Source organism: Corvus kubaryi, unplaced genomic scaffold (genome assembly GCF_017639235.1).
Source record: "Corvus kubaryi isolate FWS band 111438036 unplaced genomic scaffold, C.kubaryi_AGA036_p1.0 66, whole genome shotgun sequence".
In the NCBI taxonomy this organism is placed as follows: domain Eukaryota; kingdom Metazoa; phylum Chordata; class Aves; order Passeriformes; family Corvidae; genus Corvus; species Corvus kubaryi.
Window position 1 is genome coordinate 87168 of NW_024582054.1, and position 17750 is coordinate 104917.

Genomic DNA, 17750 nt, shown 5'->3' on the forward strand with positions numbered 1-17750 from the left:
GCATTTAGGAGCAAGCTCAGCTCAGGATTGGGACCAAGAGGAGGGACTTCCGCAGAGCCACAGAGGGAGCAGTCTTGCCAGCCTGTGCCCACATTGCTGTTTGGCTCTTTTTCTTATTCTTGTTTCTTGCTTCTTGTGAGTGCTAAAGCCTGGGCAAAACAGAGGGGAAGGAGCCTTTCCTATCTGGGAAGTGGTGATTAATGATGATGAACAGTGACCCTTACACTAAGAGAACTGTTTGTTCCTGCTTGATTTCAAACCCTTATATGAGTAACTGAAACTCTGCCCAAGGGAGTTGTAGTGGCCTTTTTTTTTTTTTTTTTTTTTTTTTTTTTGGTATTTGTCCTCACTGAAGCACTTTCTTTTCCTATATTCAGGCCCCTGTGCATGGATTTGGAGGAGACCCATATGTAAGACTGCCAGAAAGTCAGAAGTTGCTTCCATTGATCTCCACTGTTGGGACAGACTAGGGGAGCGTTGCAAGTTCGCATTTGTACCTAATCCTTGTATACGTAGTTCTTGATGCAGGGAAAGGTGAATTGGCTCCATCTTCTACTACAAAGAAAAGAAATCACCAGACAAATTGCCTATGTGGGAGGGCAAAAGCATACCCTGGTAAAGCCTGGTATATTGTCTGCTCTCTTTCCTTATGAAAAAGTAATGCACATTTGCAAAGTGGAAAAATCTGGTTCTTGTGGCGGACTGATCCTGCAGAATTCCGGGTCCCAAGAGCTCAAGGAAGGGTTTCTTTGAAGCCTGCCCACACAGAGGTGTCTCTATTGTGTTCCATGGGGCTTAACTACCTGTGGAGCTGGTCTGATTGACTCCATGTGCAGATGCTTAGTCTGGAACAAATCAGGACTGACTCTTTATGTACCAGCAATACCTGTAACCTGTTTAATGTCGCTTTTTTTTTTACATTCATTTCATACATTCATCACGCAGTCTTCACAAACTTTGCTTACATCAACAAAAAGAGTTTCCCACACCAAAGTCAAAATAGCATCGTGACAACACCAGCAATGGTGGACAATTTACACATGCTTTGTCTCTTGTCCATTCATCATGCTTGTATCTCTGAAGCTTAGATTTTGTGCAAGTTTTGTGAAATCTCACGAAAGTCTGAGTTGGTGTTGCTTGTACAGTGACAATGATGACTGAATGGTAGAAGGAGGAGAAACTGCTGCTTGTCACGCGTTTAGCCAAGAGTTGGTAAGGTTACACGGGCCTCTCCTCATCCCTGCAGTATTTAGGAAGAAATTGAACTTGCTGTGGTGGTCGGGAAGAGAAAATTGGTGTTAAATGAAGAAACAGAAGATTATTTAATGATGGCTATGTTGTGCTGCAGAAGCTGGTAGGAAATTATCGACGTGTCCTGTTTGCAGGCCGCAGGAACACTTGCAGGTGTGTTCTGCTGCCAATTCTAAGTTCCCTCGCTATGGTTCCTGGTAGAGGTGCTTTTAATAGCCTCCCACCCACTCCCCGGGGCTGTGCAATGGTATTTATGGCCTGCCTGGGACTGCCTTTCTTCAGGTGCATGAAGAAGAAGGCAGAGTGCAGATTCAGCACGTAGCCCCTGACAGCTGGGGCTGATGGGTCAGGAATGCAGCCCTGACAGCTGGAATTGGACTGAAAGCAGCCAGCACAGGAGGGGAGAGCAGGCCAGAGAGGCTCTGTGGAGAGATGGATGAATGCACGCACGCTGTGGAAAGACAGCCTGTGGGGACCCTGGGTTGCTTATGTTCCCTTTCTCCCACCTTCGTCCCTGATTTGTTCCATTTGTCCAACTGTCTGGATCATTTTTAGTAAATGTGTGCACACTCCTGTTGCAACCCCTGTGCAACACACCTGGCAGAGCTATTAGAGCTGAGGCTCAGCGCTTCCATTGGAATACCCCCCATTCCACCTCTCCTTTTATGCAGGTTTACAAATGTAATGCTTCCCAAAACTCAGTGATTCAAAACCTTTCATCAAGTTTGTTTCTACCCTTGCCACTCTTGTGCCAAGGAGTGCCATTCATTACTTATGTTGTGGGAGATTGTTCCCTAATGTTCTTAAAGTGGTTATCTTGAAATCAAATTGCATAGAGTTGGCAACTGCTTGTGTCAGACTATGATGTTCTGGTCAGGTGTTTTTGTGTTTTGTTTTGCTTTGTGTTTGTTTTTTTTTTTTTCTCTTCCACTTTATTTTTTTAAATGGGTTAATTGTGAGGGCTTGTTCATAGCTCTGAATGCTTTTCCCTCATGAATACTGCTTTAAACTGGGCATTGGCTGGAAACACCTTAAAATGTTGGAACATATCTGTGTAGTGGGTTGCATGAAACCAATTTGATGGTCTTGGAGTAGTTCCTGGAGGGTCAGTTGGGCAATTGGTGTGAGTGTGCAATGGTGGCTGTGAGCAAGGCTTAGGAGGCTTACAGCGAGAGAAATGGAGACTGCTCTGTCAGCCAGAGACCTTCTGAATGGGTTGTGTGCTGGAGCTTGGCTTGCTACTGTTGCCTTTTGCAGGTGGAATATTTTCAGTCTCCAGGCTTGTCAAGACATTGCTCTTTCCTAGCACTGGTTGCTGAGGGAAGAAAGACTCAGGCTGGAGAAGAGGGAGAGGCTAGAAAAACCTCTTAAAAAATATAGTATTATATATATGTAAAAGAAATTTAAAAGTGCATATTCTATATGCATATACAAAAGCAGGGGAACACATTGGGTAGGTGAGGGACAGAAACCAACTGTGGAGCTGAGTGGTTTTGTTCATTCTTTGTGCACTTTTGTAAGTCAAACATCTCCTGCAGTTAATTCCATCCACCCATCTTCAGCCCTCCCCCTGCCAGACCAACAATAAAAACCCTAACTCCCAAAAAAAAAAGTCAGGCAGAGGAACCTGGTCCAAAGCCAGACCTTTGCATGTTAAGCCGAAGTGCAAAATGAATATTTCACAGCTGTGTTATAAAGCCCTGAAATGAAGGCTTTGCAGTGGAAATGCTGACAGCCCCTTAAGTAGAACAGTATACTGTAATTAGTGTTCTGTGTTTTATGTGCCAGACAAAGCTCAGCAGAACTAAATGTAAAACTTCAAGCCTTTGTTTTTCTGCAGCAGTAACAGGACATCAGACAGTGTGTTCAGACGATGGATTAGAGCCTACAACGTGTGCACTGGTCCCTGGAGGTTGGACGTGCTTTTTTGCAGTGGGGCTCGGGGGCAGCAGCAGAGATGTACAAACAGGGCCAGCTGTGAGATTTGGCGCTCTGTATCAAATTTCACTTATGTAAGATAGACAGCTATTTCTTAAATGCTGACGCTGACAATGTACAGCTACATTTTCAGCATTTTCATGTATTGGATGCCTGAGTGCATTGATACGACTTTGCTGTGTAGCAGCATGGAAAACATGTTGGAGTGCGTGCAGAGGTGCTGAAAACCCTGGAAGCAGAACGTAGAGACAGACGTGCAAACCACGGTGCTGTTGTGGAACTCAGGCCTGATGTTGGAGCTCGCTGTGTCAGTGTATTGGTCCAAGGACCACTGGGCTCTCAAGTCAACCAGTAAAGGCATTTTTCTTTTAAGACAAAAGAACAGATGAGTATGTAGCCACTTCTCATGCAAGATCGCTACTTAGTTACAACTGATTACTTGATGTGCTACGGAAGGCTTTTCAAAGTAACCCTCATGGGTCATGTATCTCAGGGATTTCTGCATCCTCTGCTTTTTCAGGAGCGTGTGCCTTTGCACATATATTATTAATATGCCTGCTTTGAGGTAGGAGAGAGGGATGAAGGCAGGCACATTGTGCAGTGGATGGTAGATGAACTCTGATGGATGTTGTCTTGTCATGCTGACTTGATGCCGCTACTTAATTAAATGGATTCAAATGTTAACTGTGTTATACATAGGCCCATGGGAAGGCTTTTAAAATAGAACTTGTCTGGTTGTGGACATTTATAGAACTAGCCATTCTGGAATGGATTGGAATAGTTGTGCTGCAAGAGCTCTCTCTGAGGATGCTCTTCATCATAAATGCTCACAATGGCATGGAGAGAAAGGGGCACATTGAAATCAAACTATTAATTCAAGAATAGGATTTCCCATTCCATAGGGGAGCAGACAGGACAGAATGGAGCATAAGTTTCCAAATGCAAAGCAGCAGGCAGTTCTTATCTGTGGGTTTGCTGAGCAGGGATGACCTCTTTGTTGTGCTCTGTAAATGATCTTAGGCATCAGAAAGGGAGATTGAGAGTAAGGTATTAATGGAAAAAAAATGGAAAATAAAATGGACTATATTATTCTGCTCTGTAAACACTTGCTGTGGCCATGCCTGGAAAGCTGCATGTGGTCTTGGTGTTTCCACTTCATCTCAGGAAGAATATAGTGGGCCTGGAAGTGGCTTCACAGAAGAACTGAGAAAGGATATGCAATGGCTTTCAGGAGAGCCACAAAGTGACTTAGTGAAGACTCTTGTACTTGGAACACAGATGACTTGGGGTGATAGTATAGCTCCTTACAAAATCATGAACCACCTAGAGGTGGTGGATGGGGACTGACTATTCACTGTCTCTTCCTGTATAAGGATTGGGGCACGTGAAATAAAACTATTAGAAGTGAGGTTTAAAACAAATAATGAAAGATGGTTCATCTTGCAATATACCGGACTGGTGGAGTTCCTTGCCAAAAGATGCAGTGAATGCTAAGCTTTTATAGACAGAGTGGATAAGCTGATGGTAGAGAATTCTACTGAAATAAGTTATAAATGGAGAATATCTATTTCGAGACTGGAAGACTGACAGGAGGTGAGAAAGAATCAAATTTATTTTCCCTGTTCTTAAACTTTTTCCATACATTTCTTTATACCATTCTTCCTTTGTTTTTGGCTGCAAATGGAAAAAGAAACCAGGGCTAGATATTGGTCTCTGATCCAAGGTGGCTGATCTCGTGAAGTCTGGAACAGACATATCTGCTTGCTGGACATGGTTTTCTCAGGCTGTAGCCTCCTGCCTAATGTTGTAGTTACTGGGGCGTGTGGACAGCCCTGTACAGTAACATCAGTTTTCTCCCCTTGGTTGTCATTTTGAGTGCTGGAGAGTAGCACAAATCCTCTCAAATGCTTTGCTTTTTTATTTCCATGTTTAAATAAATTGTGCTTGTAGTGAATGATGAGATTTTGAGCCCAAAAGAGAATGAAGATACTGTAAGAAGGCAGGAGGTGAGATAACCAAGTCAGAAAACTCTAATTTCTTTAGCTTATGAGTATGGGGATGAGGGGCTGAAATACTGTTCAACTCCTGCTTAGTCTTTTGCTGGTCTGGGGAGAATGATGAGGTGAGTAGCAGCATTATTCAGCCTACAGTCAAGACTCCTTGAGGGATGCCTGGTGTTAAAGATGGCTTTCTCTTGAAAATTTCTTTTACTCTCTTTCTTTTAGATGAAGGTAGACCACAGAAATCTGCTGGTGTGCAAACAGGCACAGATACAGGAGCTCCTACCCAGCAGCAGTGGTTCAGTAGTAAAGCAGTGCAGCTGTAGGCAGAGCACCTGTGACAGGTCAGGCAGGACTGTCAGTGTGACTGGGTTGTCCCTTTTGGCACCCGTTCTGGTGGAAATTATTGCGGTGCTGGGTGTGTTTACTACTGCTTTCTAACAGCATCCTGGCTGGATGTGCAGGCCTCAGTTTGTCTCCTGTATCCCTGCATGGCTTTGCAAGTGTAGATGGTCCCGAAAGAATGCAAATGATGGGAAAGAGGAAAGTGTTTGCGGGGGGGGTGAAGTTGGGTTGATCCTTCAAGGATTTCTGTGTTGTCCTTACAGCATATGGAAGCAACTGTTTGTGGTAACTTCCTCAAAACAACAGAAAGAGCTCACGCAAGTACAAAACTCACTCTGAGACCTGGGAGCAGCTGGTCAGACATTGAGTTTTCTGAAAAGTCAAATGAGGCTGGCAAAGGCTGTTTAGATCAGTCTTTCCAAAATGATTATCTGCACCTCAGTAGGAAGGCAGCGATGGCATGGCTTTTTCCTGCAGGCATGGGCTTTCCCCATGTGCTGTGTGGGACTGTGCCTGATAGAAGCAAGGGCTGCTCTCAGATATGCCCTTTGACTTCCAGGTGGGATTGGGCTGCAGTGAGACCCCTCTTTCTGGAAAGGCCCAGCTGCCGTGAATACCTGTTGGTACCTTGAGTCCTGCAATTCAGGACTCTGCTGGTTTGGTCCTACCTATCTGTTGGAATTTGATGTGGAAGGAACAGGGTAAGGGATCTGCTTAGGTGCTAAAATTTCTTTACACGTTTGTGCAGTTCCAAGTAACCAAATTTAGATTTAAGCCTCTAAAATGGCTGAATATCAGATTTTGCAAGACAAGTGTTAGCTGCACAGATTTTGATGCCTAAGTGTGTATTGAGCCTTGAAATTCGAATAAAAGTTGACCTTAAAGGAATGGAGATGGGATGGTTCCAGATAGCATAGTGGCAGTGCAAAATGAGCTGCAGAAGTGTTTCTTGTGTATGGATCAATTCAGTAACTCTTGCAAGTCACACAGAGAACCTTGACTGAAAGTGCCAAATGCTATTAATAGAAGCCTCAAGATGAAGAAACAAATGCAGCTAGTCAGCCTCCTCTCCTGCCTCTAATTTAGGTACAAATGACAGGTTTAGTCTTGCAGTTGTTCCCAGGTTTGGATGAGGGTGTTGAGGTGGCCCATTAGTTGCCTGTGAAGGCCTGAGCAAGCAGTGACATGTCTGACAACTGTAGGATGCAAACTGGGCAAACACAGGAGCTATTGGTAATGAACAGTGTCTCAGATCTGCAGGGGAACTCTCCAGGTCCTGTGGTCAGCTCGTGTCAGACTTGGGAAGGTGTGCAAGATAATGCATTTCTGACTGATGTGTGCTGAAGTACGACTTGGGAGACTTGTCTGAATGGCAGTGTTTATGGCTGTGTAGGACTGGGAGACTGCCTTTACCACAGGAGGAAGTGGGTTCCTGCCTTGTTGTAAGTGGTAACTTCAGAAGTGGGATTACAGCAGACCTGTATCAACAGATCTGCCCTTTGCTGACAAATCTTAATTCCAGATTAGGAAGTTAAAGTTGATGTGTTTTTGCCCTAATTAACCATATTAAGCATTCGTTTGTTTTAGCTGGCAAATTGAGAAGAATCCAGTTCATACTATGTTGTTACCTATTGTTTTTTCTCTCTGACATGTTTTTCATTCTCAAGTTTTGTGACAAGCTGACTGTCTCTTGCCCTTGTGTCACCCAGTCTGGAAGCTGGTCACGGGGAAAAAGCTGTGGTGTATTGTGGGCAGGTTCATGGGAGTAGAGCTCACAAGTCTTGTAAGATCACATTTTAAATTTATACGCACTCCTTTTCAATGCAAGTTGGTTTTAATACTCGAGTATTATTATGTGGAGGTGCTGCCTTTGGATAGGCTTTATGGGTTTGCCTTTCAGGTTCTTTACACTAGAAAGTTTTTGAAGTTAAGACTAGGAACAAAAGAGGGAAAGCCTTTTTCAGAAAGTTAGTTCTGAGTCTTTAGTCTAGAGACAGGTATCTCCTTCTGTGGCACTAGGTCTGTCAATACCAGAGGTGTGGCCTTGACAGTTGCCTTTTTCTAAAGGAACAAATGATCTGTTGGAGGCCAGAAGATACTCACTGACAGTAAAATAATTAGACTGGAAGAACGAGTTACTCCTTTTATGTCAAGCTGTGTGCTGACCATAGGAGAAAGGTAGACTTTCCACATCCTAGCATTGCCACAAAAAATCTGTTGGCAGAGCAGCAGGGGACCTCCACTGACTCTAGAGTGAGAGAGGAGGCTGGAGTAAGGGTGACATTTTGGTGATGGTGAGGTGAGAGTGTCAAGACAAATCAGGTAGTGCTCCCGTTTGGTTTCTCTTCCTCTTAAAGACTTGGAGGAGTCAGATTGGGCTTTGGATGTGCAGCTGGATTGATCCAGTTGCTAGGGAAAGGGTATTGGTTTTTTTCCCTGAATTTGGGCTTCCTGTGGTTTTTCCCAGGCTGTCAAACAGAAAACAAAAAGTAGAACATGGTTTTCTGCTGGTTTGGTCTTCTGGACAGATAATTGCCATGGCGGGGCTGTCGGGAGTGAGGGAAATGGCGGGGGGTGTCACTGCGCTGAGTAGGATGAGGGAGGAAGGAACGGTCTCCTCCAAGACAGGCTGCTGTAAGATCAGCTCAGCTGCGGTGTGAGACTGCACACTGAGAGGCTCAATAAATGTCCTTGCAGAGCAAAAACATACCTGTTGGTGAAAGTAGGTTGCTGAATTGCTGCTGAATATCTGCATAGCCAAGGTCAAGCAGTGCCTTTTAGGATAGTGGCAATTACAGCCAGATGGAGCTAAAGCCTGTGCTGAGCAGTGTAATCACAGCATTGCTAAATTGATGTTTGCTGACAGCATCAAGAGATTGATGCCTTATGTAGATGGAGCTACTTGAATGGCACACGTCTCTTCCACTTCCTCCTTTGCTGTCAAGAATGTATTTTCTGTAGGAATTTAAACCTCTCCTAGTCTGGGAACTGCTGATATGAGCCAGAATCTCAGCAGCAGAAGCACTGAGTTCTTCCTGTACATTTTTGAGGCTACTTTAAAAGGATATGTGTTTTGAAGTATTGGTAACAAGTCTGGAAGAGTAGATATCCTCCTGGCCTTTCCCACTCCTCTCCTCAACCCCCGCATTTTTGTTCCAATATTAAGTTAAAACAAAACTAGTTCCTTTCTTTATTGGTCAATTTGTAACTGCATTTTTAATTGCATGTTCTTAATTAACAAAAATCCAGTGGAGTTTTGTAAAAGCCATGTTTTCAGAGATTCTCAATTTGCAAGAGAAGGGAACAATTTGGTGGTTTCTCATAATGTCTTAAAGTATCTGGGGTAGATTATTAATAAGAGGGGAAAAAAAGACCAAGTTGTTCCAGGGATTGGAATATGAAATCTTCCACTGTCCATGTCACTGGTTTGAAGGCGGGCCATATTTGAACTAGCTGCAAGCATGGATGGCTCATGTTAAGTGGCAGCACCTCAGCCCTGCTTAACCTGCTGAATCAATGTGGTTCTCTGTGTGGGGTTATTTCTCTCCCCTTACCTAGTAACCTGAGCCATGAGCTCAGTGAGGCCTTGTGTGTCACCCTGCAGCAGAACTCCTCAGGTCTGGTAAGGTGTATGGTCAGGGCGGCGTGGGAAACCTGCCCCGCCCCTGCCTTTTGTGCGCCACGTTGGTATAAATGCAAGATGTTCGTCTTCAGGGCAGCTATTAAAGACAGTAGTAATTATTGCAATAGTAGCTTCTTATGCTGTGTCCATGCCTCTAAGGCCTTAACCAAATATAACTTAGATGATGATGATAATTAAAACCAGAAGACTGTGACCCAGTAAAATCCTTGAATTTGGCACAGACAGCAATACTGAGGAGGAATGCATGCATCAAATATATAATAAATAAAATCAAGCTGTGCAAATGTAAAGGAAAGAGAATAATTTTGTGTTGCTCAAAATAGCCCCAGGGCTAAGAACTGGTTTGTGCTCAGAGGCTGAGTTCTTTCATGCCACTAACCAGGTTTTGTGCAGTGTAATCCCACTGCAACCTTTTGCTTTGGGGTAATCACTGAATTCTGATGCTTTCTATGCCAGGGAGTGCTCCCCAAAACGTTGTGTCATGTCCTTTTGTCACCCGTCCTTCCCATTTTGGTTTTTTTGCTTTTATCAGCTACTTACCACAGAGGTCTTTATATCTTCCAAGTAGATCTTCCCAGTTGCATTTCTTTTCTTTTCCTAAAAATAGTTGATATCTTTGCCTGAGGGGAGTGTGGGGACGTTTTAGATAACAGTCTCTTGCAAGGGTCATTGGTATGCAACAGGCTTGGAATGTTTATGGCATTCTGTCTCATGATTCCTGGCAAGAGATGCCCTCGACCACTAGTTGTGATTTCCAATTCAAGCACTGTAGGAAAAACTGACTATTTAGTTCCTAGGAAAACAAGACTGGGGCCAGGCTGAACAACCCACTACTGGATGGAAGCAACAAAGAGAATGGGTCAACTTGGAAACAGTTTTCAGGAAAGAGCCAAGCTCTAGAGACTGTGGTATCTCTAGAGATATCCAGAGATAGTGGTATGTTGCACTTACTGGGAGGATGGGAATCCATGGTCAATGAATGTGCATCCCAGCTTTTCACAGTACTATCTGCTACTTGCAATCCTCTGTTTGCAATGCTCTGGCATAGAGAAAGTAATAAGTGGGTTGATAACTCCTTCTCTGTACCCTAGCAGTATTTGCCTATGCCTATATTGAAAGTTGAATGGGAACAACCTTATGTACCTGGGTGCTTCTTGGTGGATTTCTAAGAACCAGGGAACCAGTGTGAACCAGACCATCAGCATCTGTTTTATGGATCTATTTGAACTACAGTCACGTTTCATGGTACTTCTTGTTTTCTTTCTTGTATGTTCTAGGTGACTTTGGAGAAGGTGTTGGGCATAACCGTGTCAGGAGGCAGAGGATTAGCCTGTGACCCCAGAACTGGCCTCGTTGCTTATCCAGCAGGGTGAGTCACTAACCACATTCCTCAAAGCTAAAATAAACCACGACTGATGCATTAACATAAGGATTCAGGGTGTTTCCACTATCATCTTCTATAGGAAGCCTGTTTACTGCTCTTTAAACACCAGAGAATGATGAGACTCAGCGCTGTTAGCGTAATTGGCAAGGGAAAGGGTTTGCATTATCAAGTTTTAATGGAACTACTCTCATTCCTCTTGCTCTAAGCTGGGAGCTAAATACATTTTGTGGACTTTTCACTGTGTTCTGTAGTGTGATGAATGTAAGCATAACTCAGTGCAATTCTCAATCCAATAAATACCTAATGGAGCAAGTGATGCTTTCAATGAATTGACAAAAGCCTTCTTGTAGATTCCCTGCAATTTATGACTTACCATGTTCCTCAGCCAAATATGAGGAGAGATTTCAGGCTTATAGCCTGAACCTGCTTATATGTGGGTTCTTTGGAGTGAAACACATCTGTCAGCTGTAGTCTCAGTTCAAATAGAGATATCTAGAAGGAGACTTTGATGGAAAGCAAAAGAGCTACCTATAGAGACATAGGTGAGGGCTGGAGAGGTCTGCTGGAATGCATGTATCAGTATGAGTTTGGCTCTCCTTCGAATTTGTTTGTTCTGCTGGTCAGCAAGCTAAAAGGGAAGACCAAGGGCACTATCTCCAACTCATATTGTGTGGACATACCCTTAAGATATGAAAGCTGGAATTAGAAGAAAAGAACTTCCACATCAATTGTAGATGATGTTTTCAAGGATACAAGAAGTGTGCTAGCAATATTTAAAGATTCTGTGTTTGTGGCTAAAATGAGAGATGGAGTCAGTGAAACTGGCTAGAATTTTTGCCTGTCCTGGTGATAATCCTAGTTCACCAAATCACAGCATCGTTGTGGTTGGGGGAGCCTCCTGAGATCATCTAGTCCAATCCTCATGCTCAAGTAGGGTCACCTCTAGCAGGTTACCCAGGACCATGGCCAGACAGCTTTTGAGTATCTCCAGAGATGAAGGTGCCACAATCTCTCTGGGGATCATGTTCCAGTGTTTAACTACTCTGACAGTAATACAAACAAAATAAAAACATGAAATTAAAGGGTTTTTAAAATTTTGTTTTTCTTAAGTGTTCAAATGGAATTTCATATGTTTTAATTTCTGCCTATTGTCTCTTTTTCTGTCAGTTGACAGTCTATTAATCTGTAGACAATTTGAGGTCCACATCAGTGTTCAACAGCATCCGTTATGCTTGAACTCTTTGGAGTCAGGCAAATATATTCCAGTGTGTTTTGCCTCTTCCTCTTCATCTTTTCTGACACTGAATATGTTTACACTTGAAGTTGGCAAGGAGAGAGAGAAGAAAACGAGTGCAGTAAACAGATATTTTGGGCCTTTGCATAGCTGAAAATAGGTTAGTTTTGTTAATAGCAATGTCCTTTGATGAGCATGCCTGATGTTGATTTAATCAAGTGTGAGTATACCTGGGGTTTCTTTTGGCTAATTAAAAGGTTATGTGGTTCCTTAGGGCTTTACAGGGGAATTCCTGTCCTTACTTGTTGGTAGTAACATCTCATGGCCTGGGCAGGAGTATATTAGATGTGTGTTGTAAAAGTTTAATGGCTTATATGACTTGCTGCTTTTGTGCCATGGCTGGCCTGTTTTGTGATACTGTTGTGATTTGCTGCAGTCAAGACAATCTCAAGTTAACAATCTAGAATGAGCTTTAGTTAAGGAGTCGTGAGAGAGGTACTGATGCAGACCTTACTAAGTTGATGCAAGTTTCATCTTGTTCAGTTTGGGATTTTTCCCCCCCCCATTCTGATTTCCAGTGAATGTCTCTTCATTTGGAAGAATCCTGACCTTTCTGGTACACTAGCTTCATTTTGTTTATATTTGTTTCTATTTGAATTACACAGACTCACAGAATGGGTAGGGCTGGAAGGGACCACAGAGCGTCATTTAGTGCAACCTCCCTGCTCAAGCAGGGTCATCCTAGTGTACATGGCATGGGATTATATCCAGATGGTTCTTCAATATCTCCAGTGAAGGAGATTCCACAACCTCTCTGGGCAGCCTGTTCCAGTGCATGGCCCCCAGAACAGTAAAGAAGCTTTCTCCATGTTCAGGTGGAACTTCCTGTGCATCCGTTTCTGCCCGTTGCCTCTTGTCCTGTTGCTTGGCACAACTGAGCAGAGCCTGGCTCCATCCTCTGACACCCTCCCTTCAGATACTGATTGACATCGATGAGTCCCCTCTCAGTTGTCTCTTTTCAAGGCTGAACAGGCCCAGCTCCCTCAGCCTTTCCTCACAAAAGAGATGCTCCAGTTGGCCATTCATCCTCACTGCACTCCACTGGACCCACTCCAGGAGCTCCATGTCTCTCTTGTACTGAGGAGCCCAGAATGGGACACAGCACTCCAGATGTGGCCTCCTCACCAGGGCTGAGTAGAGCAGAATCACCTCCCTGCACCTGCTGGCAATGCTCTTCCTAATGCACCCCAGGACACCATTGGCCTTCTTGGCCACATGGACACTGCTGGCTCAGGGACAGCTTGTTGTCCACCAGGACCTTCAGGTCTCTCCTGGCAGAGCTGCTCTCCAGCAGGTCGGCCCTCAGCCTGTGCTGGTGCCTGGGGTTGTTCTTCCCCAGGTGCAGGACCCTGCATTTGCCTTTGCTGGATTTCAGACAGTTCTTCCCTGCCCATCTCTCCAACCTGTTGAGGTTCTTCTGAAGGGCAACACAGTACTCTGAAATCTCAGCCACTCCTCCCAGCTTGGTGTCATCAGCAAACTTGCTGAGGAGGCCTCTGCCCCTTCATCCAAGTCACTGATGAACAAGTTAAACAACACTGGGCCCAGTACTGAACCTTGGGGGACACCACTAGTGACAAGGCTCCAACCAGACCCTGTGACAGTGATTATCAGTGACAATCTGGGTTCTGTTGTTCAGACAGAACTGTGCATTTACTGGATGCCAAACTACTTACGTGAGTCCGATGTAGCAGACTGGGCATGGCTCATGCACAGTTGTTTCATGACCTGTCCATGCAACTTGGTCATCCTCAACTGTGGTCCAGTGATTTCCCCATCCCACTGCTCATGTACTGAGGTTTTGCAATGCTGACATGCAGGTGCTTTGCTCCTCCAGTCTGTCCTACCCCTAAAAGCTGAATTTACGTAACAACTCTGTATTTTCCTAAGAACACTTTCAACATACCTAGATTGATTTGGTTGAGATCAAAACAGTTGCCCCAGGCATCCACATCAGGTATAAAGCAACTATGTGAATGAGGACTTGTGCATAAAAAGCTTTGGCATTCTTTGAGCATAATCTTAGTTTGGGTCTCTGGTTTGCCTAAAATAATTAAAAAAAAAAAATTAAAAATAATTAAAAAAAATAATTAAAAAAAAAAAAGGTGATTTTTTTCTGAGTTTTCACTTTCCTGGAGTTTCTGAATCTCTTGGGATGTTTCTTAAACTGAAAGAAGCAATTCCCAATGCAACCAAACTTATTCCAACTCCACTGTGGTGCCAAAGAGCTGAGTGTTACATTATTTTTTCCTTTTCTTCCCACTGGCTTTTGCACATATGATCCTTTCTGTGCTTTGACCCTCATGAGGCTCCCTCTCTGGCAGTGTGTGATGGCATCTGTGCTGACCCTGGTATGTTTTTGTGGGATCCTTGTGTTATAGGAGACCTTTCTTCATGTCAGCGGTAAAGGGCTAAAGGCACTGAGTGCTGCAGATATTCCAGGCTACCACTTTGATGTAAAGCTGTTGTCTTGGGAAATAAGACAACATATGAGAGAAAATTGTATCGTCTGCAAAGGTCTTGCATCTGCTGCCTGCACTCACCTGTTTTTATACTGTCAAGTGAAACAAACCCAAAGTAGCTTAATTTGATCTCTGTTTGTGTTTTGCAGTAACAAAGCTGTTCTTGGGGGGGGGAACACAGAAATGTACCAAATTTTTTACCTCATGTGGCAGGACCAATGCTTTGTCCTTTTTTTGTTTCTATTCCCCTGCTTTGCATTTTCCCTGCTCTTCTCTCAGTTTATTCTTTTTTGAGGTTTTTTGCAGTAGCTAGTTGGGGCTCTGTTTCCTAGAAACAAGAAGAGAAACAAAACGAAGACAATCGGCTGAGGATGACTAACATTAAAAAAGGAAAAAAAGGGTGTGTGAAATGTCTATAATTTAAATTCTAGACCAGCTGCTGAGATAGCTTTAGTCAGCTTATCTGGTTTTGGTTTTGGTGTTCTGTTTACTGTTGATTTTTAAGCCTTGTAGGTTCATGTGACAGATTGATTTATTTTACTTCTCATTGTTCTTCTTTTCTTGGCTCTCAGTTGATGCTGATAGCTGGTTGGGAACCTGATCTTCAGATGAGGCACTTGTCTGCTTGAGGAAGCAGCCTGTGCTTTTTCTTCTGAGGAGCGGGAACGTAGCACTTCGTCCCTTTAGTGTGCAATGTCTTTTAAACACTATGCTGTTATGCTTTGGTTAGCTTAAGCATCCCTGTAGCTCTGCTCATCAATTTGGAGCCACTCTGATACATTTCAGGATTTTTCACATTTAGTGGTCCTTGCTGGGAAGACTGGTATTTGATACATAGCACGTGTGCCGAGTTCATCAATCTCAACCTGCATATTCTTTTGTTTTTTCCCCCTTTCAGCTCTTGCATAGCTCTTTGCATGCAGCAGCTCCTGCTAAAGGCAGATATGGGTTTAATATAGAGAATTCTCTCTGTGACATAGTAAAATGAGTTTCTCTGGCTTTCTCTCAGAAATTACTGTGGCCAGGATGAGCACAGGCCCCTGGCTAGCTCTGTGTGTGTGCACAGTATGTTTGCTGAACGCATGATTTGGATACGCCTGTATTCTGTCCTATTCCGGAATGAATCATCTTTATTTGTAGATAGGAAGGGAGGGACAATAGAAGATGGAGCTATATGATCAAAGTTAAAATGAAGATACTGAGTCTTTTTCTTGCTGCTTCTTGCTGCATGATCTGATTGAAGAGTTAGACTTGTTCCTTCTTCAGTTTTATCACCTTGGTTGTTTTGTTTTGTTGTTTTTTTTTTTTTTTTATGAGAGGACAAGTAATATTCAGAAGTAAATAGTTGTATGAGTGTTCAAATCAGAAAACTGCACAGATGTCTGGGTCAAATTTTATTTTAAGCAATTTATGCAGTTGTGCTGGATGTCAGTGCAGCAGCCTCTCGTGTGCCAACCTGCACTGCAGCAACATCCAGCCACAGTCCCATCTCTTTTCACTGTGTCTTCCCCTCTTCCATCCCTCATCCTCAGCTGATTTGCAGTACGGAGTGGAAGCCATTTAACTCTGTCAGCCCTTCTGAGTCATACTCCTCCTGGCTGTCAGGTCCTGCACTGACAGGCAGTGATGATGGTCTCTATCACAGCAAAGGGAGGAAGGGGATGAACAGGAAATGAGTGAATTGGTTTTAATCTGTTCAGGAGCCAGCTCAACACATGTGTAGCTCTCTCACATAGCTGAGTGGTAAATCCCTCTGGAAGCTGAAAGAATGAGGATTTTTCTTTTCCAGAAGTGATTGTTGGTTTACTCTCAAATACCTCTTTCCAGTTTTGGTAGATAGGCTGTAAGGCTGAGTGGTTTCCAGCCCATGCACATGTGGAGTCTCTTGGAAAGTTTTAGTCATAATTTTCCATCATTATATAGATAGATTACTGCACAAGGTAATAAATTATCAGCTTAGAACAATTTCCCTTTACCTTAAGCTGTATATAACCCACAATGGAAGAATAACATTTAGGATAAACTTTGAGTAATTTTACCAGGTATGATGTTGCCTTGCTCCTTCTTTCTTCCTTAAAGTGGAAGTTTTTGGTCAGTGAGCTACAGTAACAAATTGTGAGAGGCAAATCTAACAGGTGACTGATGGTGAATGAGGCAGAATGTTGTTCTGAACTGGGATCTTTGCAAGACTTATGACCATTGTGGCCGGGTTAAAATTGGTGATGACATGGACAGTGAAATCCTAATTTGTAAAATAACAAGTATTCCTTATTTCAGTGCCTGTTTTTATTAATTGATTGATCACATTGCTTGGGTGCCATAATGGTAGCTGCCGTTAGAAAACTGTGGGTGCACAGAAGGAATCCACTTCCTTATAGAGCCAGTACATGGTACATGTGCAGTTTGAGCAAAGCTCTACTGCTCTGTGCAGGTATAGTTCTTCACTGGTTTTTGCTTAGTATAAACGCTAGTGCTATTGGGCTGTATCCTAAATGCAGCCTGAATTGGTACAGGGATATTGAAATACTTGAGCTGCTTGCCAGTAGATAAATCCACTTCTGCTGGTGCTGCCTCCTTCAAGTTTACTTACCCAAAGCTCTGAAAGAGAATTTCTGTGCTTTCTTTTTATGTTTTTTTTTTCTAAAGGAGAATCCCGTGGTGTTGTTAAGATGTAGAAACCTACCATAAAATGAAGAAAAGTTCTTGTGTATGGTTCAAAGCAAATTTCAGCATCTTTGGTCACATCAGAGGCAGCTTGCTTTGTTCTCTTTGAAACAGGACAGTTGCCTTTCAAGAGTTAAATCTCTTTTCCCTTCTCATCTCCCAGGACCCTGGAGTGTTGTTAAAACATTTCTTCTGTGAGGCTACTGTGCTTAACATGCCATCTGGGGAGATTTTCCAGCTGGCATAATTGTGGTGATGGGCTCAGAGATGAAGATAAGAAAATCCCCTTAACTGAGATCATTAAACATAATTTGAATCTGTACTTCAGATTGGTTTGAGTTGGGCCATTACAACCAAACCAAACAAAATTTTCTGTGTCAAAAGTGAGCAACACTGGGTTTCAAAAAGATGTGTCCAAAAAGATGATAAAAAGTAGCCAAGTCCTTCCTTCCGTTTCCTTCCCCAGCAATAGCAGATTTCTCAGAAATAAGCAGGGATACTTTGTCTCTCACATCTCCCTGTCTTAAATATCCAGTGGATAGAAAGCATGAAGACCTGAGATGTAACATACTTCCTTTCACTACTTGCCTTTATTAATGTATATTAGGAGGAGGGGAGGATGTAGCTGAAGAAGTAGCTGTAGAGAAGAAGGCTGGGCTGAAGAAGGCTGATGCAGTCTTAGTTTCTGGCAAGAGAGTAAAGTCTGCACCCGGGACCAAAGAATGAAGGTATCCTTTGCAACAGTGCTTTATTCTCAGGCCAAATAACT

At 43.3% G+C, this 17750-nt stretch overlaps 1 protein-coding gene across 6 annotated transcripts in view; it reads left to right on the plus strand.

Annotated features, from left to right (window-relative positions):
* Positions 1-17750, plus strand: part of MAPKBP1 (mitogen-activated protein kinase binding protein 1) — a 102391-nt gene that overhangs the window by 18815 nt on the left and 65826 nt on the right. For all 6 annotated transcript variants that reach the window (XM_042047016.1, XM_042047018.1, XM_042047021.1 and 3 more), the window contains exon 3: positions 10455-10546. In XM_042047016.1, coding sequence (XP_041902950.1) covers positions 10455-10546 — 92 coding nt within the window. The remainder of the gene's footprint in view (positions 1-10454; positions 10547-17750) is intronic.